We start from the raw sequence: 25,283 nt of genomic DNA on the forward strand, positions 1-25,283 counted from the left end.
TTGGGTTAGAAACTTTATTAAACAAATGAAGGCAAAGCACAGCTTAAACTCAGTCCTAAATATGTATCAAGTGCTACTGTAGGTGCCACACCACATTACAGTTAATATTAGAATACCACAGCCACTCATATACTTCCATAGACCTTTGCAACATAAATAGCAGCTACAACTGTTTAAATAGTCTTAAATAGGCTCGACATGCTTATTCTCTGAAGTCAGTGCCCCACCTAGTGGCACCTCAGGACAGTACCATCAGACAAACAGGAGTGCAGAGAGGAGAGGGTTAAAGTGGGTGTTTTTAATAGGCACAGAAGTGCTGCCCTCTGGTGGGCAGGAGGCGACGGTGGAAATTGATGCAGCAGGGTTGTCTAGGCGACCACCCACTGGAGGATGCTGGTGTCCTTCCCGCCGGTGGAGATCAGGTGACTGTCGTCGTGGAGAAAGGCAACGTTGGTCACATGGCTGCTGTGGCCACTGTAGGTATGGCTCGGGGCCTGCATGGCGTGACAAGGAAGGGAGACAAACACAAAGAGAAGGTTAATAACTCACCCACTGAGGGGCAAATCCTAACTTCCACTTACGTTAAAAACATCCCCTGAATGATTAACTTACATATGTTTAGATGCAAACAGGTTAATTTAAATGGATGAGAAAACACTAATATAAAAGCGTATAAGACGCAAATGACGACAAGCGTACCCTTGGCTGGGAGCAGGGGTTGGAGAACAAGTGCACTTTGCCAAAGTCGTCAGCAGAGGCCAGCAGGGAGGAGTCATGTGACCTGCACACGGCGTTGATGTCTGTGCCGTCAGCACCGTCGGGCCAAACACCTAGATTGAACCAGCAATGTAGTGGTAAAGAAACAATAGCTGGGTAAACTGATCGCCGGTCGGGGAATACTTTCAAAGCATTCTTCTGCAAAAGGTGGGTAGACTGTTTACTTGTGTTTACCCTCTACTACTCCACTAGATCGAACCGAACCAGCCCAGCGGCAGGAAACAATATAGACTCCCACTTGATACAACTGCAAAGACTAACAGCTCTATTTTAAAATGATTGACTGCTGTCACATTCACCAATTGCTAGTGACCTGAACCGACTGTTTAAAGAACTCAGTTACAGATGACGCATAGAAGTTTCATTTCTTGGATTTATAAAGCGACAGTCTGGTTTTGCCATCATTACCCCATATCACAAGTGAAACAGGAAGTGGTGACTCACCAAAGACACTGAAGCCTAGTACACAAGTGGAGGTTGCCCACTCCACATTACGAACTAGGTCCATGCTCGTCACATGTTTGCCGCTGGAAGCTTCCCCTTTACCACAAACAGAAGATAAGCTTGAATGTACCACAACACTACAGTTGTACTACAGTTGTAGTTATCCGCTTGGACAAAAAAAACACTCACAGAATAGGATCTCGTAGTCTCCTGAGTTGGTTACAATGTATTGGCTGTCGACGGACCAATCCAGGTGGGTGACAAAACTGGAGTGACCCTATGAGGAAATTAAATAAACAAAATCACAAAAATGTTAGTGTAAGTTTTTAAAACCGAGGGATTTAATTTCCAATCAATGAGATTGTCTTTATTACTTACAGTGCATTTCCCCACGCGGCTGTACTTCTTGCCATTCTCCGTCACGGCATAGATGTAAACAAAGTTGTCATGGGAACCTACGGCTAGGAAGTTGCCGTCTGAGAGCAGGAGAGTTAGGTTAGTTGTGGATGTAGGAGGTGGTGGATAAGAACACTGTATAATCCTGTACCGTTCAGTTCAGACAGATGGTCAGCCATTTTCTGATATTTCACCTATTGGAGCCATTAACAACATGTATATTTAAGGCGGGAGTTATAATAATGGAAATGACTCTTGCACGGTACCTGGGGAGTACTTGACATTAGAGATTATCTCATTGCCATCAGTGTGCATGTACACCAGGTCTTGTGTGTCAGTGTCCAGCACCAACCACCTACAGACAGGATGAGGAAAGTATAGGAGAGGTTATTTGATGGTGTTATTGCACTGATACTATGTAATCAAATTCCATACCAAAATCCTTCATCCTGTCCAATTGAATTGTGCTGTTAGCATTTCATTGTCCAATAAAGAGATGATTGTCAAGCCAATGCATGAGGATCTGAAATACCTTCCTGTCATGGTCCCCACTGCCAGCACAGCTCCACTGGGATGGAACCCTGCAGAGCGCCCTGGGTCCTGGAGGGAGACATGGAGGATCAACAGGGCTGCATGGTACCCATCAAATACAAGTCAGGACAACTACTGTGGACTGATGTAAATTCACTAAGCTAGATGTTTCAGGGGCCTTTGTCATTACAGCAAGGTAACCAAGTGCAGATCTGGACCAACTACAACTCTTCTTGAAACTGGTGTATATTCAAAAGGAGAGTAGCTACAGAGAAGAGTCGGAAGATTGAGCACCTCGGTGGTCTTGCTCCAGAGAGGCTGATGGGAGTTGGTGTCCCATAGGTGGACCTGCTTGTCCTGGCCACAAGTCACAAACTGCTCCATGGAAGGATGGATATCCAGGCCCCACAGCTCATCTGTGTGACCCTGAGAGATTAAGAAAGGAGGCGAGATGGTAGAGAAAGGGCATTGCATGTACAGAAAAAGCAAAATGGAGACAGATGAGGAAGAACGGTAAAAGAGGAAGGGAGAGAAGAGAAATATGGGGGTTATAAACAGGTAAAAACATACTTCCTACTGATATGTTACATTGGCAATTGACAGGTTGTGTACCTGTACTATAGGGTTGAGTGTTTCAGGGAATGAGCCTGTAAGAATGGTGTTCTTGGTGGTCCCCACTAACAGTTCCCCCTGCTTCCCCTCAGTCACGGCTCTCACTGGCCCAAACGCCTCAGGCACCTGAGAGAGAGGACACACGACAGCAACAAGCATAAAACTATACATCTCATCTGTCATTCTTAAGTAGAATTACGGCTGCCCAAAGGACACCTATACAGTTAAACACTTGGTCTTTGTAACTTATGTGCTAAGGGGGAAAAGTCAAGGGAAGCTATGAGCTCAGCAGTCTTGATTTTGGGTCATAAAGAGCACAGCTTGTCCTTATCTGCATAAGGTTTACTCATCCTTCAGAGTCATCCACACCCTCTTCTCTCACCTCCATCTCACTCTGCTTGTTATAGTCGTGGTCCCAGAGCACCATCCTGCGGTCCTTCCCTCCGCCGGACACCAGTGTACCGTCCTTCAGCACACACAGGGAGAAGATACCACCCTCGTGGGCCTTCGCCACCACCTGGCTGATCCGGTTCCCACCTGTCAATCACAAACCGCTGTCAAATAATATGCTTCAAGGAGGGACGTTTGAGGTGGACTTGTGCGATGTGTACTTTTTTCTTAATAAATTGCTTTCATAGAAGAAATGGATGTGTTACTTGAACAACTGGTTGCAGAGCACTAAGTTACAGTGGCTGAAAAGGCTACGGTCTTCAAACAGACCTTTGGCCCAGACGTAGATGTTTCCACTGGAGTCTCCTGTGATGGCGTCTCCGTTCTCAGCAAAGGCCACACACAGCACGTACTTGGGCTTCTCGTTTTTCTGGGAGTAAAGGTTTAACAGTTCTGTTATAATTAAAAAGTTAACAGGAGGCAGAAGTTAAGTTGTCTTTCGGTCGTCCACACACCTCGAACAGCCCCTGGCGCTTGGTGAGAGTGTTTCCGTCCATGGTCCAGAAGTTCAAGTGGGACTTCCCACAGGTGACGATCAGGTTGGCGTCCATGGGGTGGAAGGCTGCGGCCAGCACTGAGTCATTAGAGCACTGGAGGGGATGACAGGAGAATTAGACCCCTGAAGTGGCAGACAATGGTGACTGATTGCACCACAGACTACAACACTTCTTCATACCCAGGTCTACACCGCTGACACCTTCACTTTTCTTTATTTATGATCAGCGAGCAATCATGACAAGTCTTTACTGCAGTGATATACCATGCAATACCAAGGAAAGCAGCTCTCCTCATGCATACTGTAGTTAGTCTGAGGCTTCATCACCTTCACATCCGCCAGCTGTTTCTCCTTCTGCCAGTTCCACACAGACAGGATGTGGTCATTGGCATCGTCGACGGCACAGAGATGAGCACCACCATTCTGTTGAAGGACAGGTATTAGTCAGAGGCATACGTATCATGTAATGTAAATAAATGGCTCCATTTGTTTCAGACAATTTATAGATATTTAACATATGGCTAATATCATGGAACATGTTTTCAAAGTACTAATGAATGACTAACAAAGTTAGGTCTGTAAGCAGGTTGGGGAGGGCTTACCGACTTGGAGAAGGCCACACAGGTGACTGCCCGGTCAAACACACCCATCCCAATGACATGCAGGGTATTGAGACTGACCGAATCCCACACGCGCACATGAGGAGGCAACAGCTGAGAGAGAGAGAGAGAGAGTGGGTTTGAGAAAGAAATTGGATAGTGCGGTCATGCATTATAATGAAATATATATAAATAATATACAATATAAGATGGCCATAAGAGGATAACAGGTCATTTCTTCAGAAATTGTTGATTTTAAATGTACCTTGCCCTCTAACAGCTGATAATGAAATTAATGAGAGAGAGAAAGAGTGGGTCTGAGAGAGAGAAATTGGAACCACTGCAGCCATACATACTACTGTGAACCACAATACGATTCCCATAAGAGGTCATTCCTTCAGAATTGAAGAAAATTGTTGATTTTAATATGTACCTTGCCATCTTTGGAGGTTCCGGCGACTTGTCCAGTTGCTATGGTGACCATGTCTGGATGGATGCCTAAGCTGTCGGGAAGACAGCATTCACAGTGATGTGGCGAGTCATAAAGCCAAGCTAACCTTTCCCACTGTCCTCTGGGGAATTGTTTGTTTTTCCCGTCTCTGTATACAACGGGCTGTAATGCCGTCAAAGTCAACTAATTTATTTAGCCCTTTATTAAATGGCTCGTGAAATAAACAAACAGTCAATGATACTTCAAAAAGCAAATAACAGGCCTTACAACAAATATACTGGTATGAAAAGCCCTTGAAGCATTAGTGTTGTGATAAGTAATAATTTCATGAACACATTAGCACATTTTGAAGATAAATTCTACATTATTATAGCCACACGGAAAACAATCCAGAATAGCATTTCATTTGTATTGTAGTCAGGTATATCAAAGAGTTAGCTATAGCCCAACAAGTATGAAAATGAGACTGTGGAAGTAGGACATTAACATATACCAGCCCAACCTTTGTTTGCACAGGAGACACTGAGCCTCGAACAGGACCTCATTTAAATAAAGTTTATTCTGAATCAATGTGTCATTCAAGGAAGTTCTCTTGGCACAGTAAGCCTTGGGAAATGCAAAACGACCATGCCCCGATTTAAATCAAATGATAGCTGATGACTATCAGACAAAACTGTGAATGCACACTAGATGGCAATCACATTTAGCTAAATAAATTCCAGATGACACATCTTGCTTTTTGCGAAGCCTATTACGTGCATTGCTGCACTAAATGCAGTGGGGGCATCACCATCTGGAGTCAAAGCTAAGGCTAAGAAGAAAATAAAAAAATAAATCCTGAAGAAAAGTTGTTTGCTTGCACCAGTCATCTAAAAGGTTATGGTAGTGGGAGCTGCTAAACCAAGCACACCAACTAGCCTTACCATTTGACATCGTCGTTGTGGCCCAGGTAATGTCTCTGCTGCTGTTCCTCCACATTGTAGAGCACCACCACGGAGGCATTGAAGTAGACTATCTCCCCTGTGGGGAGCAGGTAGAGGTTGGAGCGGCAGTCTCTGCCCCTGTACCCATACCTGGACAACCGAGGGTTAAGGACCACAATGGTAATCCTGTCTGAACAACTATACTGTTGAACGGTAGGAGGCTGATGCATCACAGAACTTACGGAAGGGAAGGACAATACAAATCAAAAGAAGTTACTCTCCAGAGGCCATAAACTCACACACAAGTAGTCAACTACAAAAATAGTAATGTGGTATTATATTCTTGTGTGATAACAGTACCGCAACACTGAAATGTTCTTTCTCAAAATGCACATTATAAACTTAGTGGTTCAAGCCCTGAATGCTGATTGGCTGTAAGCCGTGGTATATCAGACAGTATACAACAGGTATGACAAAACATGTATTTTTACTGTTCTATTACATTAGTAACCAGTTTATAATAGCAATAATGCATCTCGGGGGTTTTGTGGTAAATGGCCAAAATCTGCGTTGCGTGGCGCCTAAGAACAGCCCTTAGCCGTGGTATATTGGCCATATATCACCCTCCCCCCGTGCCTTATTGCTTAAATATACTTCTATAGCCATTCTCCCCCTCAAGCTTTCCCTGCCTCATCTGGGGTGTAATCCTTACTCCAACCCTAGCAAACTGAAGAAAAAAAATGTTGCAACAAAAACAAGTTTATATTGGAATAGTTCAGGTTGGTTCCACCCTGTTTTGTTTTCCGTTTGGTTCGTAGTGAATACACCCCTGTATGCCTAGCAGCACCTCTGTTTGTCAGTGACAGAAGGATACACCCACTGCAGTTTGAGCTTGTGCTCAGGCAGCGCCCCCTTGTGGTCCAGTCTGTAGCTGTCCCTCTTCTGGTCAGGCATGTGCATGGTGACTGGCCGACCCCTCAAGAACATCCTCACATAGCCATCCTCTGATACAGGAGAGGGGGAGAGAACAGGGAGATAAGAACATGCAGGAGATAGAATTTTATTTTTATTTTTTTAAATGGTGAAACACTTCCTATCTATACCATTCCTTGCTAGCATGAACGGTCAATAGTGAAATGTAAGTCTTTTGAACATAAGCACTCCAACAAATTCTGTTCCCCCACCCATGTAAGAGGCAGGATTTGTGTATTGAATCACTGAAGCATGATGGCAAAAGATATAGCTTCAGTGTATGTCATTTCAAACGGTTCTGAAGCTTTGCACAAAAACATGACATTGAGGCACCACAATAACTCGGGGTACCCCATAATACGGTCTCTCTTGGCTGACAAAACATCATATTAAAAACAAATTGTGGTTATGGTTGGCATTATAGTGCTGCCATAATGTGAGTCAAGTGAGCTCATTATCGGAGCAGTGTGCTATCCTCTCTGGCTCTTAGCAGGCAGCTCTGCGGTCCCTAATCATCTACCCAAGCACTCAGAGAGGACAAGGGAAAATGCAGGTAATTGGCTTTTTAAAAACGAATACAACCCCAACAATAACAGACAGGCTATTGGTTGTTGTTTATTGGACATGTTCATACTTTACTTCAGTGCTCATGTGTCATGGATTTCTGTGTAGTAAACTGGTTAATGTTTGAGGTATAAAATGAGGTATAAAAGGGTGCCACGTATGGTAAAGGAATCACACGCAGGCCTGTTGCCGTGCTAAGACGTACCTGCATTGACGGAGCATTCTTTGCTGAAACGAGAAAAAGAGAAGAGTGATTTTCTGAGATGCAGTTTTTAAACTCATGGTGCTGCTGCAATGGACTAAATTATTCAGTGACCTCATCCTTTATGCCTCCGACTTTTCTATCTACAGTAGAACCCATCTACCTGCGCCACAATGCACAGTGAGCATTATCCAAATAGTCTGCGATATTAAAAGTAGTAGTTCATACTGTAGAGCATATAGACAACAAACATTAAATGCAGTATTCAAACAATGCGGACGGCAAAATACTGTATTCATGATATGGAAAATACAACTGGTGCCGTGCCGTGAAATGGAAAATAAGGCCAGTTACGAGAGAGCGTGATAGAGAATGAAATAGAGAGCAAGAGAGTGACAGAGACAGCACAGACAGTCAATATCCTGTCGGGTGGCCTCTCCAGCACTCCCCTACATCTGCTGAAAAGCAATGAGTTTCTGTCAAAGCCATTGAAAGGTTGCCTAGCTAGGACAGTTTGAGATTACCATGGCAACAGTCACAAGAGTGATGTAAGTAAGATAAGAGAGAAAAGTCTAGGAGGAACATGAATTGCATGAAATTGCCAATCTGTACATCTTAACCAATCCAAGAGTATAGACCAGTAGGTTATTCAGTTTGGAGGAAGACTGTGGATACAACTACAATACGACTGCAGATTATTTTCTTTGACAGCTTGTTTCATTAAATCATGCTATTCAAACTGAAACCGTATTAGTAGTACATTTGGGCAAATACCAGTTTGGATAATCGCAAGGCATAGCACACACTGAGATCCAATACAGATCAATAGACTGAAAACATGAGGGAAAAGGTGAAAGTAAACAGAGAGGCTTTCATGTTTCTGTCTTTGGCTGAGCATTCATTCACTACAGTGTATTATATCTGGAGCCTGATTGTTTGTGGGACAACCACAGAGACAGTCGGGGAAGGGCTCTCTTTAAAGTAGCCACACAAAGGCCTGTTTGTTTCCCTGCCTGCGGCTTTTCAAAAAGAGGAGAGGCCCTGTTGTGTCCAATGGGTGCCGCTGAAAGATCCAAAACCACTAATTAAAGCAAGGCTTGATGGGAACTGGCAACAGGAAGGCCAGAGAGATAAATAATGGTGTGGCTTGAAAAGCCTCCGACAATGCAGTTTATTCCTTTAACATTCCTCAAAACAAGAAACACTGTACCATTTGGTAGAACGTTACTGTTGAAACCTATGAAGTAAATACTAAAGTACCCATTATAACCTACCATCATTAGGCCTACCTAGTAAATTCCAGGTGCTACCCGAATGCAGAGAACAAAATATGCAAATACATCCATAGTCGACTTCAGTACAGATTGCTGCTTCATCTCCTTTAAAAGAGAAAGAAAAGTGGTCCAACAGGACATCATTCACTCTTCCTCAACCAGTATTTGCATGCACTCAGACCCCTTAATCAAATTTGCCATTCAAATACATGCAATCTGTTCCTCTTCCTCAGGCTCAGCTATCCCATCAAGCCAGTCTGCAATCAGAGTGCGTCAGTCGAGATGTTTAATGCATGTTGATGAGCAAGAGTGCCAATCAACAGTCATTCTGCAGAGCAAGAGGAATCAGTAATCCAGATAAACAAGCTACCCATCCACCCACAATCCCAATGAAACATTGCAACAGCAATGGGGGAAGTCAACAACAGATAGAAAAATGCCCATTCTTTTTGGTTTGTTGACTCACACATCCGTAATGCAAACTCGTAAAGGATCTGCCTAAAACTGGTTAGGGTTCCCACACGGCGCTTGTTTACGGAAGACAGAAGCGACCACCTGTGCTAATTAGCTATCTAGCACGCTCCGAACACCTGTGTGTAACGGAAGGACGCCAGAATAGTGTTTGAACTGAAAAACACAGTGGGTTGCAAATGGTTAATACAGTGTACAGTAAGTGTATATTTTTGTATTTGTGAAATTATTTTGTTGTGATGTTAAAGTAGAGGGCTTTATGTTTCTAAAACTGTATCGCAAGCGAGAATTACTAACGTTTCTAAACGTTAAAACAGTGCGTCGGGTTTGCCCTTCACATGGTCCCAGATGATGGCCAATACTTACAGCTGAGAACCCTAGGGATAAGACAGAATGCTCCCTTGGGTTACCCAGAGCAAAGCGCCCCCATGCAAACGCTTGAAAACATTCATGTTCTTAAAGAGACAATACAATGGAAAGGTCTTTGTAAAGTACGAAAGTAACGTTACTTGCATTTATTTTGATTTCTTAGTCTTGTTATCTATGGCTTTAGTTTCTGTTGCAAATCACAATTGGTCTTTGCATCATTCTGGCCTCGTTTGTTTGCTGCCCCTCCTCAAACCCCATTGAAAGGTAACGCATCAAAAGGTCCTACATAAGATAAAAACAGTTACTGCTTCCTGTTGGAAAAAACTATCCATCGACCCAAAATGGCTTGTCAAACAAACACCTTCCTAACTGCAAAATGTTTACGTATTACTTTACCTGGGTGATCTCTTCATGGTAACTTTTCCGTTAGGTAACAGCACAGTGTTGGCAACGCGGTTCACACAACACAACCCTGTCGACAACTAACAGGCTTCTTTGTTGATTCAGTTAACTTTAGCTGTGTCCGGAGTCTGTGCACTTTTTCCACCAATGGGGAGACACTTCCTGACTCTGCTGGACCTCCCTTCTGCCCTGTAACCACACCTCCGTTACCTAAGCCCCTGAAATTTGACACCGTCAGCAGAGTGAGCTCAGTGAGGGAAGAGGGAGTGGACGGACTGACTGTATCCATCTGTCTTTCAAATTCCGGTTAATAGCACCTCCATAAAACCAATCAGATCTTGTTATCTGCTATTCAAACAATGAGCAGGTGTGGGGCGTTTCTGTTTGGTACAAGCAACCATCCATGCATTTGACTGTGAATACACTGTTCCATCTTCCTTTATTAATCAACTGATGCTGTTAAATACAGTAGCCTACATTGCACTGGACTAAAATTATGGAAGTACATGTTAAAAACACATCAGTAGATCTGAATTTCTATATGTATGTAGTCTAGAGGTCGACCGATTAATCAGAATGGCCGATTAATTAGGGCCGATTTCAAGTTTTCATAACAATCGGTAATCGGTATTTTTGGCCACTGATTTTTAAATTTCTTTTATATAAATATTTTTTAACTAGGCAAGTCAGTTAAGAACACATTCTTATTTTCAATGACGACCTAGGAACGGTGGGTTAACTGCCTTGTTCAGGGGCAGAACGACAGATTTTTACCTTGTCAGCTTGGGGATGCAACCTTACGGTTAACTAGTCCAACGCTCTAACCACCTGCTTTACATTGCACTCCACGAGGAGCCTGCCTGTTACGCGAATGCAGTAAGAAGCCAAGGTAAGTTGCTAGCTAGCATTAAACTTATCTTATAAAAACAATCAATCAATCATAATCACTAGTTAACTACACATGGTTGATGATATTACTAGTTTATCTAGCCTGTCCTGCGTTGCATATAATCGATGCGCATTCGTGAAAAAGGTCTGTCGTTGCTTCAACTTGTACCTAACCATAAACATCAATGTCTTTCTTAAAATCAATACACAAGTATATATTTTTAAACCTGCATCTTTAGTTAATATTGCCTGCTAACATGAATTTCTTTTAACTAGGGAAAATGTGTCACTTCTCTTGCAAACAGAGTCAGGGTATATGCAGCAGTTTGGGCCGCCTGGCTCGTTGCGAACTGTGAAGACTATTGCTTCCTAACAAAGACAGCCGACTTCGCCAAACGGGGGATGATTTAACAAAAGTGCATTTGCGAAAAAAGCACAATTGTTGCACGACTGTACCTAACCATAAACATCAATGCCTTTCTTAAAATTAATACACAGAACTATATATTTTTAAACCTGCATATTTAGCTAAAAGAAATCCAGATTAGCAGGCAATATTAACCAGGTGAAATTGTGTCACTTCTCTTCCGTTCATTGCACGCAGAGTCAGCGTATATGCAACAGTTTGGGCCGCCTGGCTCGTTGTGACCTAATTTGCCAGAATTTTACGTAATTATGACATAACATTGAAGGTTGTGCAATGTAACAGGAACATTTAGACTTATGGATGCCACCCGTTAGGTAAAATATGGAACGGTTCCGTATTTCACTGAAATAATAAATGTGATAGGTCATTAATATGGTCAAATCCGGAAACTAAGGCTTGTGTTTCTGTGTGTTATTATATTATAATTAAGTCTATGATTTGATAGAGCAGTCTGACTGAGCGGTGGTAGGCACCAGCAGGCTCGTAAGCATTCATTCAAAATAGCACTTTCGTGCGTTTTGCCAGAAGCCCTTCGCAATGCATTGCGCTGTTTATGACTTCAAGCCTGTCAACTCCCAAGATTAGGCTGGTGTAACCGATGTGAAATGGCTAGCTAGTTAGCCGGGTGTGCGCTAATAGCGTTTGTAACGTCACTCACTCTGAGACTTGGAGTAGTTGTTTCCCTTGCTCTGCATGGGTAACGCTGCTTCGAGGGTGGCTGTTATCGATGTGTTCCTGGTTCGAGCCCAGGTAGGAGCGAGGAGAGGGACGGAAGCTATACTGTTACACTGGCAATACTAAAGTGCCTATAAGAACATCCAATAGTCAAAGGTATATGAAATGCAAATCGTATAGAGAGAAATAGTCCTATAATTCCTATAATAACAACAACCTAAAACTTCTTACCTGGGAATATTGAAGACTCATGTTAAAAGGAACCACCGGCTTTCATATGTTCATGTTCTGAGCAAGGAACTTAAACGTTAGCTTTCTTACATGGCACATACTGCACTTTTACTTTCTTCTCCAACACTTTGTTTTTGCATTATTTAAACCAAATTGAACATGTTTCATTATTTATTTGAGGCTAAATTGATTTTATTGATGTATTATATTAAGTTAAAATAAGTGTTCATTCAGTATTGTTGTAATTGTCATTATTACAAATAAAAAAAACGTAAAAAAACAAACCAAAAAACGGCCGATTAATCGGTATCAGCTTTTTTTTGGTCCTCCAATAATCGGTATCGGCGGCGAAAAATCATAATCGGCCGACCTCTAATGTAGTCGACATAGAGAGGTCATATGGCCTCCACATGGACATCCTCTCCTCCCTAGACATTACACATACAGGGGTCGAAATGATTCAAGCCAGTCAAAGATCCAGCGTCCAATACAACACCATGGTGTTACACAGCAATGCATCCGTGGTGCATTCACACAAGTGTTTAAGGATCATTTGTCATCTGATCTGAACAGCAAGAGGTTAAAAACAACGATCGGTCTACTGATCAGTGTCCTAAATTGGACGTCAACAAAACCCCCTGAGACCTTGGCACCTGCACTGTCAGAATACAATGTCAGCCCGAGGAATAGCTGAGAAGAACACAGACCAAGACCATATGTCACCTGTCTGATCGAACAGGGAGAAAGAAAGGGTATTTTATCTGGCAAGTGAGGCAGATGCGGCTGCTCAGGACGTTACAAGCTGTCTTGATATTTTCCTCAGATCAGAGATGAGCTTTATACCCATTCTCAGATGTTGGGTAGACTTCACAGATGTATAAGGTATGCATGGATGTACAGTACCAGTCAAAAGTTTGGACACACCTACTCATTCAAGGGTTTTTCTTTATTTTTTACTATTTTCTACCTTCTAGAATAATAGTGAAGACATCAAAACTATGAAATAACACATACGGAATCATGTAGTTACCAAAAAAGTGTTAAACAAATCGAAATATATTTTATGAGATTCTTCAAAGTAGCCACCGTTTGCCTTGATGGCAACTTTGCACACTGTAGAAGAATAGTAAAAATGAAGAAAAGCCATGGAATGAGTAGGTGTGTCTAAACTTTTGACTGGTACTGTATATTAACACCGATGTGAGCTACGGACACAGGTGTCTTGTGGATAAAAGAGGGACATTGATGTGCGCTAACGGGGAACAAATCATAGTTAACTGTAACACCGAGCTGCCTAAGCATAAACCTATGTGAAAATGCAACGCTAAGTTGCTGCTTTGGTCTTCTCTGCCCAATGACTACATCATTGTCAGTCAGAGGGTTACTTGGCTGCACACTATGCTCTCTCAGTTAGCCAGATGGAGCAGGAGTGTTTGCTGTGTCAGTGTTTTGAGGGTTAGCTGAGTCAGTGTCTGTGTTTAGGGGGTTAGCGGTGTCTGTGCTGTATCAGACAATCACCTGCTCCTGCCACATGTGGAGCTGCTTGACGAGGTGGTTCTGCTTCTGCTGTCAGACACCATCTCTCTCCTGGCCGTGGAGAGGCGCTCCGTCGACATGCTCTTCCTGGTGGGGGAGAATAGGTGAGAGGGAGAGAAAAAAGACAAGAGGTGGAAAGAGGGGGAGGGTGAAGAGTGAACAAGGATATTGAGGGGGATATGAAATGTCTCCGGTCATAAGTTTGCAGTGCAGACTGTAGATTCAACACCACACTGCCACCCTAAGGATGGGCTTGGAAATGCACAATAGAAGGATACCAAGAAAAACAGTATTAGATCCACACATTCGGATGTCTTACCTTTTGATGGACAGCAACAATTCCTTTTTGGGAGAAGAGGGGGAGGAAGGGTATCCCCCCATATGTTTCTGCTGGACATAACCATTACTGAGAGTGAGAGGCTTGGATGGTAAGGCTTGCAAGAGTTGGCGCACTGGCATCAAAAGAGGGAGAGAAGAATGGTTCAGTAAACAGACCTTTGTTGTTGAAGTTTTTCCAAATCGACAATGCAAATTCTTACCAAAAACTACATACAGTACATGCTGTATCTCTCCATTGCAAGCTTTAAATACATGTAAAAATATCTAAATTGTTTCCTGATATTTCTTATATATCTCTCAGAAATAGGACAGACACTTCAGAACAAACTTCCTTTAGATTATATTTTTTGGACTATTTCTTTATGTATGAAGCTGTTATTCAATGCGTTTCTTTGGGCCAAATTAAATGTTTAATCAAATCATTTTTGTATATATATTTTTGATACCTTAAGGGGGTCCTAAAATTACAAATCAAATAGCTAAATTATCCTGGGTATGACCATCTTAAAACAATTCCCCCTGGCTGGCAACCAACATTCTCCATGCCTTGTGCGTCAGGTTTATAATGCAACCTCCTCAGTAGAAGCTTCTAGACTCTCCTATTACACCTAGTACTGTATGTTGACGAGACTACGGTGGTCTAACGTGGTCCCAGCCTCCCAGCTCCTCACCCTTGGTGGGTGCGGCCAAGGTAGGCCTCCTCCCCCCCGCTCCGGCCCCAGGCTGAGTCAGCTCCTCACAGCTGCCCAGTCTGCGCAGCGCGTCGGCCAGTGCAGCCTTCAGCAGCTGGATCTCATCCTCCTGCAACTGGACACGCTGCTCCAGGTGGGATAGGCGGTCGTCCACCTCCATGGTGCTGCCCGCAGACACATTGTCATCTGAGAGATAGGGATAGAGAGTGGGGGTTAGAGGGAGGGGGAGAGAGAGGGAGAAGGAAAAACGGACAGAGACAGAGATGGTGTCAGGGTGAAGGAACAAAGATGTTTTGTTGTTCACCCAGTACAAAAGCAGGAATTTGCATAATTCTCCAAGCTTTATGTGTTAGTTTTTGCTAATAAAGATTACACTAGGCTACTTCCTTGACAAACAATATGTTGGTCTTAAATTCCTACAGCAAAGAACAAAAATTACAGTGCTGGGGTTTCTGACATTAATGAAAAGCAGTATTTGCTTGAAACAAAATTGATGCCAACCCTGTTGAAGACTTTACTCTTTCATGTGTTGTCACTAGCACATTATACCTGTCCCTAGTTCTAGCTCCAAGACGGCGGCAATTTGAAAAAGTATATTGTGCTGATTTTATTAGCGCGTTGAACCATGTCGTACTTTAAAAACTCAGTGGATAGTGCGAAAACAATGACGTCATTTCTGACGTGAATTATGCACCTTCACCAGCTAGACCCTAACCTCTCGTCCTTCACTGGGATGACATCATTTGGCTGTCCAATTTAATCCTCTGTTCCAGCTCAAATGCTTAACTGTGCAATATCAGATAGGATGCCCTGTAACTGAAAGGTCTGACAATTCTTTCAAATGTCTTTCAACAAAACAATGCAGTTAAAACAGATTTTGTGACAATGTAACCGCATGCTGTACATTCATTATAATGTTGAGTTGACAACTGTTTGCCACTTGACAAAATTCCAGTGCTTGTTATCATCATATCCCATTCAATGGTGGAAAAAGTACTCAATTGTCATACTTGAGTAAAAGTAAAGATACCTTAATAGAAAATGACTCAAGTAAAAATGAAAGTCACCCAGTAAAATACTACTTGAGTAAAAGTCTAAAAGTATTTGGTTTAAAATATACTTAAGCATCAAAGGTAAATGGAACTGCTAAAATGTACTTAAATATCAAAAGTAAAAGTATAAATAATTTCAAGTTCCTTATATTAAGCAAACCAGACGGCACAATTTTTCTTTTATTTTTATTGACAGATAGCCAGGGGCACACTCCAGCAAACGAAGCATTTGTGTGTAGTGAGACCGACAGATCAGAGGCAGTAGGGATGACCAGGGATGTTCTCTCGATAAGTGTGTGAATTGTACAATTTTCCTGTCAAAATTTAAGTAGATTTAGGTGTCAGGGAAAATGTATGGCGTAAAAAGTACATTATTTTCTTTAGGAATGTAGTGAAGTAAAAGTTGCAAAAATATCAATAGTAAAATACAGATACCCCAAAATACTACTTAAGTACTGTAGTACCTTAAAGTATATTTACTCAAGTACTTTACACCACTGATGCCATTCAAATGACCAAGAGACATTGTTAGATGAATGTGTCTTTGGAGAAGGATATGCAGTACTACCAACAGGATTTCTTAGTATAATGCTGCCCAGACTGACATGCCTATTTACTCTGCCTGTAACATGTCTGACCCAGTAGAACCAATTATCTCATCTCTCAGTCAGAAAGATTGTGGGAGAACACGCATTCAAATGGGGCATAGTCGAGAGTTTTACTTTAAAAATCCAAACATCTGTTCATGTTTTTGATTCAGCAGGAGGGGAAATGAAAGAACATGTCAAACTCAAATCAAATCAAAGTTTATTTGTCACGTGCGCCGAATACAACAGGTGTAGACCTTTCAGTGAAATGCTTACTTACAATAGTGCAAAAAAGGTGTTAGGTCAGTAAAGAAATAAAACAACAGTAAAAAGACAGGCTATATACAGTAGCGAGGTTCTAAAATTAGCGAGTCTACATACAGACACCGGTTAGTCAGGCTGATGGAGGTAGTATGTACATGTAGATATGGTTAAAGTGACTATGCATATATGATGAACAGAGAGTAGCAGTAGCGTAAAAGAGGGGGTGGTGAGTGGTGGGTGGCGGGACACAATGCAGATAGATTGGTTAGCCAATGTGCGGGAGCACTGGTTGGTCGGCCCAATTGAGGTAGTATGTACATGAATGTATAGTTAAAGTGACTATGCACACTGGGTACTCCAACATAACAAATACCTACTCCGACATACATAAACAAATACCTATTTACTTGGCTGCGCTGTCAATTAACCATGGCGTGCTTTATAACCTTGGTCACAATTTGAAAGCTGCAGAGTAAAAGCATTGATAACATTTCAATCGCCTCTGCAGCAAATGTCAATTACACTGCCTCTGAACGGCCAAGGTTGAAAACAACCACTTCTAGAGGTTCACTCCACCCATACCCATGTAAAAAAAAAAAAAAAACTGTTTGAATTGTTTCTGGTAATGAATTAAGTGTGATCATTCATTCATTTAAACCTACCTAATTTTTCAACAACGTTTCCACAGAAATGCCATCCCATTACTTTGTTAATGAAACAACCTTCCCCCTTGCACTTTACACGCAGTAGCTGTCCGACAGACTGCAGGCTTATGATGCGTACTCAATAACTTTCTCTTTACTGCCTCCAGTAGATGACACAGCACAGGCAAAGGACAGCTACAGCTAGCACAGTTAAAGCAGGTGGCAGCTGTGTTAAAAAAAAAAAAAGCATGGCTACTAATGATATAATTTGAAAATGACTAAATGGGGAGAGGAGAGAGGGAATGGGAGGGGAGGAGGGAAGGTTAGCTCTATGGCGTAAGGTGGAGAGGGATGAACCCCTGTGTGATGCGAGAGGACAATGGAGGTCAGGGCGAAAAGCAAAGCCTGCTGAAATATTCATTGGGCTCTGGAGTCTGCTTGCCTTCCCCTACCTGTCATGCTCAGTCACTCAGCCAGTCAGCCAGTCACTCAGTCAGTCTGACAGCCTGCTCTCCTCTCCTTGGCTCTCTTGGGGGGTCCCGGGATGCCAAGTCTGGGCTTCTTTCTGATGTAGGGTTTTCCCCTCGTCTCCTCTACAGCCAGTGCCTGTTCTGCCTCTCTCTCCCTGGACCAACCCCCCTTCCTTCTACTTATTCTCCTCCTCCTTTCTAGAAGTATGTGCGGCTCACAAAGAGACAGGCGAGTCACTGTTTGTAACAGGACACTGCTCCCGGCAGTCCTGCCTCCACAGCGGCAGCAGCAGTGGATGCAGCCTGAGGCTGGCTTGGCTGGGGGCCAGACATTTACAACGCTGCAGAAACAGCCAGGCGCAACCAGGAAGTGAGACTGCAGTGGGTGGGATCCGGGCCTCCTCCATTCATGACACACAAATGCACACGCGCATACACACACAGAGAGAGAGAGAGGTAAATGTGTATGTGATCACATCAGGCACACCATGGCATGGCTGGAATCATACTGTACATAATATCAATGACAGAATGACAGACACAATTCAGCCCCCTGCCTTCATCTCCAAGGAAGTCAATGAGGTCTTCTCTATCAATAACACACACACCACTGGGACCAGGGTCTACATGAGTAACAATGTGAGCAAACCCTAGAGATGGGATCATACTACCTGCTGTTACACCATGTGAGCCAATGGTTAACACACCTAAATGCTGACCTGTAGGTATTAAAATTCATGACAGATGAGCCATGGTTGTTGCACGCAGTCTGAGGTAGTCAATAACACAAATGGGCCAGATGGTCACAAGTTAAAGTGTATTTACCTTCACAAGCCTTTTACTATCTATTGTTTGCATTCATGATAATCAATAGCTTGTTGTGGGATAAAATACACCTGTACACAATTGCTATCTCAGCTGTTAAAGTGCTTAACCTATAGTGACTGTAGGAGCTAAACTGTCACCGTCACCACCAGCACCAGACCATTCAGAGTCCAGACTAGAGCTTTGGTCACAGACACAAAGGCAGCAACCAATCTACAATAAAGGTCAACCCTGACCAAGATGGCTCCAAAGTCAATTCTACCTCCCTTTGGCAGAGAAGCTGAGCTGCTCCCCTCTGTATTCCACCGTCTGGGGTGATCTGCAGCCTGGAACCGATCCTAAGTCTGCAGCACATCCAGGCTACGCAGCTAGCACATTTGGTTCTTTGGAAGTCCTGGGAACATATGTTTTTGGTTTCACATTGTTTGCAGGAACGAAGCCATATGTTTCATGACCTGGTAACTCTGATTTTTTTCAAATGTTTTGCCTGTTCTTGGGAACGTTTACTTTTAGGTTGCTGTGAGGTTCTGAGAATGTTTTAATCTGGTTCCTTAATTTCACTGCACCTATCTGGTGTATGTGACAATAAAACATTATGTATGTGACAAAATGTTTGTTTTATTAATGCTCTGAGAACAGAAATGATAGATTATGTGGACATTTAACTTCCTTTTTTTCAGTAGGACTTTTGATAACACTGCTAGCTTATTTGAGGTAAAAAATAAAAAATAAAAAATTGAACTTCGAGCACAGATAGGACACATGGAAATTCATTTCCTTAGGCATTATTCATGCAAACATGTATTTTTTATAGCAACACAGTATCAGTGAGATTTAAACCTATAATCTTCTGTTCTCTAGCCATGGGAATTAGTCAACTGCGCCACCAGGATGGAGCTAGCATACCATGTTTTTTTAGCATACAAAGCTGTTCATTCTAGTATTTTCAAACAGACCCCATTTTAAAAGAAACTAGCAATCATTAAAGATCAGGTGTGGCCAATTAGTGGGCACAAGACAACACACCTAAAAGAAAACTCAAAAGTGATATTTTGGCATTTGTTTGATTAGTCCATTGTTGATATAGTCCCAAAGTGTTTTGCAGGTCTTGACATAGATTTTCAACCAGATTTAAGTCAAAACTGTAACTCGGCCACTCAGGAACACGGTCTTCTTGGTAAGCAACTCCAGTGTAGATTTGGCCTTGTGTTTTAGGTTATTGTCCTGCTGATAGGTGAATTCATCTCCCAGTGTCTGGTGGAAAGCATACCGAACCAGCTTCTCCTCTAGGATTTTGCTTGTGCTAATCTCCATTACGTTTCTTTTTATATCCTGAAAAACTCCCCAGTCCTTAACGATTACAAGCATACCCATAACATGAAGCAGCCACCACTATGCTTGAAAATATGGAGAGTGGTACTCAGTAATGTGTAGTATTGGGTTTGCCCCAAACATAACACTTTCTATTCAGGAAAAAAAGTAATTACTTCACCACATTTGTTGCAGTATTACTTTAGTGTGTTGTTGCAAACAGTATGCATGTTTTGAAATATTTGTATTCTGTACAGGCTTCCTTCTTTTCACTCTGTGAATTAGGTTAGCATTGTGGAGTAACAACAATTCTTCTATCACAGCCATTAAACTCTGCAACTGTTTTAAAGTCACCATTGGCCTCATGGTGAAATCTCTTGAGTGGTTTCTTTCATTTACATTACATTTTAGTCATTTAACAGACACTCTTATCCAGAGCAACTTACAGTAGTGAATGCATACATTTCATACAATTTCATAAAATTTTTTCTCTGCTGGCCCCCCGTGGGAATCGAACCCACAACCCTGGCGTTGCAAACCCCATGCTCTACCAACGGAGCTACGGGAATGCCTTTCCTCTCCGGCAACTGAGTTAGGAAGGACGCCTGTATCTTTGTAGTGACTGAGTGTATTGATACACCATCCAAAGTGTAATTAATAACTTCACCATGCTCAGTGATATTCAATGTCTATTTAGTTGTTTTACCCATCTACCAATAGATGCCATTCTTTGCGAGGCATCGGAAATCCTCCATGGTCTTGGTGGTTGAATCTGATTGAAATTCACTGCTCGACTGAGTGACCTTACAGATAATTGTATGTGTGGGGTACAGAAATTATGTACTAGTCATTCAAGAATAATTTTAAACACTATTATGTTTAATTTTAGCTGCGGACATTGTTGTTCTATAGCAGTTAGGTAGCTGAATGACTGCACAAAAATGTAAATTTGTTACTATCTGTATGTTGTTCCTTGTTCAAATGCAAACCATAACTGTCAGCGTTGTTGTTTAATTTCAATTTAACATTATGGATTTTTTTTTACATTTTGAATTAATCAAGAAGCATAAATCAAAGTTAGATTTTTACTTAGTTACAGTAGACAACAGAACAATGATACATGTAAAATTATACAGATAATAGCAGATAAACAGTTGTACTGATAAATACAAGTCAATAAGAAATATTTACAGTGACAACAGTGTATTTATTCTACTCCTGTTCCTTAACTCCCAATCACTGTCTACATCTTAGACGGGGTTAGACGATCAGATTAAACCAACCACATCCCCAGCTAGCCTGGCACCAAAGCTGTTTCAAATGAAACGGGAACAACTCACTGTACTTCACTTTTGAGAGAATGTTTCTGTTTAAACCAGGGAATGCTGTGAACTCTCTGCCTGGTTGGGTTTTAACAGCTCTGCCTCCCTGACAACCTCCACAAAGGCTAGAATGTCCCCGGGCTGGCGACCAGCATGATGGATGCCACTAGACTTTGGTGCCTCTAACTCAGCGTCTGTGGTGTCCATCATGTCCTCGACAACAATGGACTTGCTAATCCTGTCTGTTGCTTGCTCAATCATGTTTGGACCCAGGTCCTTCAAAAATGACTTCAAGAAGCTGAGGTGTTCCAGGTGTAGGTCAAGAGGGATATTCTTTCCCTTCACATTCTAGAACCTGTTCCAGGTAAGACTGTGTGCCAACCGAAGGGAAAGAGTGGCAATGACTTGCAAGGTCAGTAGAAGGGTACTGTAGGCATATTGGCTATGACCATAGGCCTTGTAGAACAACAGAGTTACAGTGTATAACCACAACAACATCTCCCCATCTCCCTACATGTTGGACAGGAAGAAGCCAAAGCTGAGTTTTGCCTCAGTATGTTGTTTTTTGTGGTCCTCCTCACTAGACTTGGGTGTATTCATTACGGAAACGGTTTACCATTTAAGAACTAAATAGAAGCAAACAGAGCAAACGGAACGAAACTGTAATGCGTGTATATGGGAGGCGAAGTCAAGTGCAGGAGAGCGGAGTATAATAAACAGGTGCACTTTAATGCAGGTTACCAAATGACAGCACATAACACATACAAGTGCCAAAAACACGGTCTAAAACAAAAGGGCAGCGCCTGACAATCATCCACGTAACAAATAACAATCACTCACAAATACAACATGGGGAACAGAGGGTTAAATAATAAACAAGTGATTGGTGAGTGAAGCCAGGTGTGAAAAGACAAAGACAGAACAAATGGAAAATGAAAAGTGGATCGGCGGTGGCTAGAAAGCTGGTGACGTCGACCGCCGAACGCCGCCCGAACAAGGAGAGGGACCGACTTCGGCGGAAGTCGTGACAGAAACGGGGAGGGACCTACCTGTTTATGTCCAATAGAATAGAATGTCAAATGAATGTCCAGAATAGAATGTTCAATAGAATTTCAATTGGAGTAAACAGTTTGTTGCAAAACGTTTTGCAACAGACTAAACATTTTGCAACAGAATTTGCATAATGATTAAACCCCTGGTTGCATCTGGCACTGAATCCACTACCAAGTCATGATGTTTTCTCCCTTGCTCCCTTGTTTTCTCCCTGATGGTTCTCCCTTGCTTTTCTGTATGAGTAAAAGAAAAACTGCAACCTGGTATACGGCATGGGAGATGCTTCCTCTGTAGAGGTTGGCCCCTGGACATATTTCTGACACCGGTTGCAATGTCAGTGATGTCACCAAACATGATGAATCTGTCCACGATTTGTGACACAGAGACAAGCAGCCAGCTCCTCTTCACATCAGGTGAACCACTAATGATGTGGTCGGGAATTAAACAGTCTGGGACATCTGTTAATACAAATTCAAAAAAGTGTAATAATGACAATGATAAATACACATTAGTTAATGCATTAGACATGACAAAAGAACTATGATATTTCAAAAACATAATAAAAAAATGATAATATCATGGTAAAACAATTGTAAAGGTACCATCTCATTGTTTTCTAGGATAAAAATATATTCTCAGATATGTTGGACATTTTCAAGCATTTCATTTTTACTTATGCACTACTAGCTAGCTAGTTAGCTAGGAGCCCAATTAATGTTCAACATAGCGTGGACTTAATTAATATCAAATTATGTATAGTTACCATTTGCATGTAACGTGAACCTCCTCCTCCTCAACAATCCTCATGAGGTTCTCCATACACTGTTGATGCCAGCATATTCCACCACTTGTTGTTCAGCAACCAAGACTCTGGGTTACTGAAAACCTGGCAACGTCCATGGATCCCCAGCAGTGATCCCCAGCTTCACAACCTCTCTGATCTGGTCCTCCATGGAGGGCGACCAACGGCGACAACAACGAGTATTAGGTTCTCGATCCCATCCCAGTTTCTTGACTACCAGCAGAGTTAGCTTGTAAATCAAGCTCTTGACAAACCCAGTCGGAAGAAGAGTGAAAAACAGTTCTGATATAACTGCTCCTATAGCAGCATCAACACCAACCTCCTCAAGAGCAGCCATTGTTGTTATGATTTTCGACTTGTGCGCCCACAGATTATTAGAGGATGCTGATTGGTCCGGCCATACGGTGGATAGAAGGGAGGGGCTCAAACGGTTTGACTCTTGTCGTGGCCAGACTGTATCCGTGTAGCGAAACATAATGTAAGCTCGCGAGGTCAGGATGGTTCGTAAGAGGCTAGAACATTACAAACATTAAAATTAGATGTAACCATATTTGATATTTTAGGAAACGTTCTGTTAAAGTAATGAAATACCAAGAAAATTATGATTTTTTTAGGTCAATTTACTTAAATGTGCTGAGAATGTTCCAAAGCCAAGCAACCATCCTGCACCATTCTCAGAAAGGTGTGGGAAGGTTGTATGCAAAATAACCATAGGACAACCACACTCTCACCAAGCTCTAAGAAACATATGATTCTTAGAACGTTATGTGCTAGCTGGGTAGGCTTTGGCCATGGGAGACCCTGGCAAGACACCCAGGCTGGGTACTGGGCATACCAGACCCTGCCATGGGAAATATCTACCCAGGCTTACAGGGTCAGGACAGCCTGGCCATTTGAACAGATGACATGTCTCTCTCCATGTCTGTCCACCTGTCACTGAATATGATTTTATAGTAGGCTATCTTCCACTTATAGGCTATATGTAGACCTGCATGTAGCCCAATACACAGAACCTCTGAGTTTCACAGATTTTTGTTCAGCAATACATTGAATACCGTGTAAGTCTATTTAGGTATGCTACACGTCCTATCAAATATCCTATGTTCACTCTCACACTGCTTACATGGCAAACGAGGTGTTGATGCATAAGTGGATTTGTGAACTATGTGAAAATATATTGGATAGCATGGGTGCATAAAATATAAATAAATACTTTAGAGTAAAAGATATTACCTATAGTATGTTGTTTGTTTTCTTCTCACACAGTGGACACTGGACATGCATGAACCTGGTCTTGTGAGGTGGCCAGTTACAGCATCATTGCATCAGCTTTTCTTTCTTAGCTGTCCTGTTATGATCGCTCTTTACAGTCATGTCCAGCCCCTGCTGCCCCTCAAAAAGTGAACACCATTCTCTAATTTACAACACAGCGAGATGAAGCCACAACAGTGTACTTCATCTGTCACTCTTCTCTCAAAGGCAATTCAACTTAATCTGAAACTGTGAACCATAATATGCAAATAGTTCCAATATTAAATATCATAGAGATAGCCTATCTGTCTCCCCCCAGCCGGATCATGTTTTACATATAGTCAAAGAGGGTTGGGCAGGTTGACCATAGGCTACAACAGAGCCATATGTTTCTAAATACATGGCTCTGGGTTACACCTATTAATCACAAAATAACAGTGAGTGAACATGAAGTTCATGACAGCCTGCTCTATGATGGATGGATAGATCCTAGATCATTCTAAAGATGCAAGCTAACATTCTATTCAACAATCTGTAGCTCCAGACATCTCTGTTTCGTGTAAACTGGTATGAAACCTGCAAACAGGTGCATGAAAACCTAGTCCCACCACCGTGTGCCACGGTTCATATCAAAACCGGTAGACTTAGATGCCACCAAGTCAAAGGTGAACTCACCATTGCAGTACTGGAGAAGGAGTGAAGTGGTATCATAAAGGTTCCCACATGATGAAGCGATCCTCTCCGACATTTCTTTCTTTTCAAGCAGACCCGTCACTTCCCCTTTCTTGCAGCCTCCTTATCCACACGTCTTTCCCCCCCACTTCTCCACATCCAGAAACCCTCAACACCTTTCGCTGTTTGTCGCTCACCAGCCAGACTACCGTCTGCTCTCCGTATCTGTTACTATAGCAACAGCCTCACCATTGAGTTTGCCAACCATTCGGAACGGGGGGGGGGCACGTGACATTTAGGAAGCGTTCG

At 42.4% G+C, this 25,283-nt stretch overlaps 1 protein-coding gene across 5 annotated transcripts; it reads right to left on the minus strand.

Annotated features, from left to right (window-relative positions):
- LOC100380674 (echinoderm microtubule-associated protein-like 1) lies at positions 1–25,244 on the minus strand. Of its 5 annotated transcripts, none has more exons than XM_014162120.2 (23): positions 24,978–25,244; positions 14,701–14,907; positions 14,010–14,142; positions 13,673–13,777; positions 7,421–7,443; positions 6,554–6,683; positions 5,680–5,829; positions 4,739–4,808; positions 4,571–4,585; positions 4,309–4,419; positions 4,034–4,129; positions 3,666–3,800; positions 3,481–3,580; positions 3,143–3,297; positions 2,761–2,886; positions 2,443–2,574; positions 2,150–2,217; positions 1,884–1,972; positions 1,600–1,697; positions 1,411–1,498; positions 1,222–1,317; positions 700–830; positions 1–494 (listed from the first exon to the last, which is right to left on the minus strand). In XM_014162120.2, exons 1-23 carry the CDS (start codon positions 25,048–25,050, stop codon positions 369–371), a joined length of 2,457 nt encoding a protein of 818 aa, XP_014017595.1. In that variant the 5' UTR covers positions 25,051–25,244; the 3' UTR covers positions 1–368. The 5 variants fall into 5 exon arrangements, with proteins under 5 accessions (XP_014017595.1, XP_014017598.1, XP_014017596.1 ...); XM_014162123.2 differs by lacking the exon at positions 24,978–25,244 and adding an exon at positions 17,721–18,007; XM_014162121.2 differs by lacking the exon at positions 4,571–4,585 and having other exon boundaries at positions 24,978–25,243.
- Positions 25,245–25,283: the final 39 nt, after the last annotated feature.

Source organism: Salmo salar, chromosome ssa20, assembly GCF_905237065.1.
Source record: "Salmo salar chromosome ssa20, Ssal_v3.1, whole genome shotgun sequence".
NCBI lineage: Eukaryota > Metazoa > Chordata > Actinopteri > Salmoniformes > Salmonidae > Salmo > Salmo salar.

Bases quoted from the DNA above. Each gene is read 5' to 3' on its own strand.
- LOC100380674 (XM_014162120.2), bottom strand. From the start codon at position 25,050: ATGTCGGAGAGGATCGCTTCATCATGTGGGAACCTTTATGATACCACT. The intron at 1,698-1,883 runs GTACCGTGCAAG...TCCTGCTCTCAG, and splicing joins TAATGTCAAGTACTCCCCAG to ACGGCAACTTCCTAGCCGTA. The intron at 1,499-1,599 runs GTAAGTAATAAA...ATTTCCTCATAG, and splicing joins GCCGCGTGGGGAAATGCACT to GGTCACTCCAGTTTTGTCAC.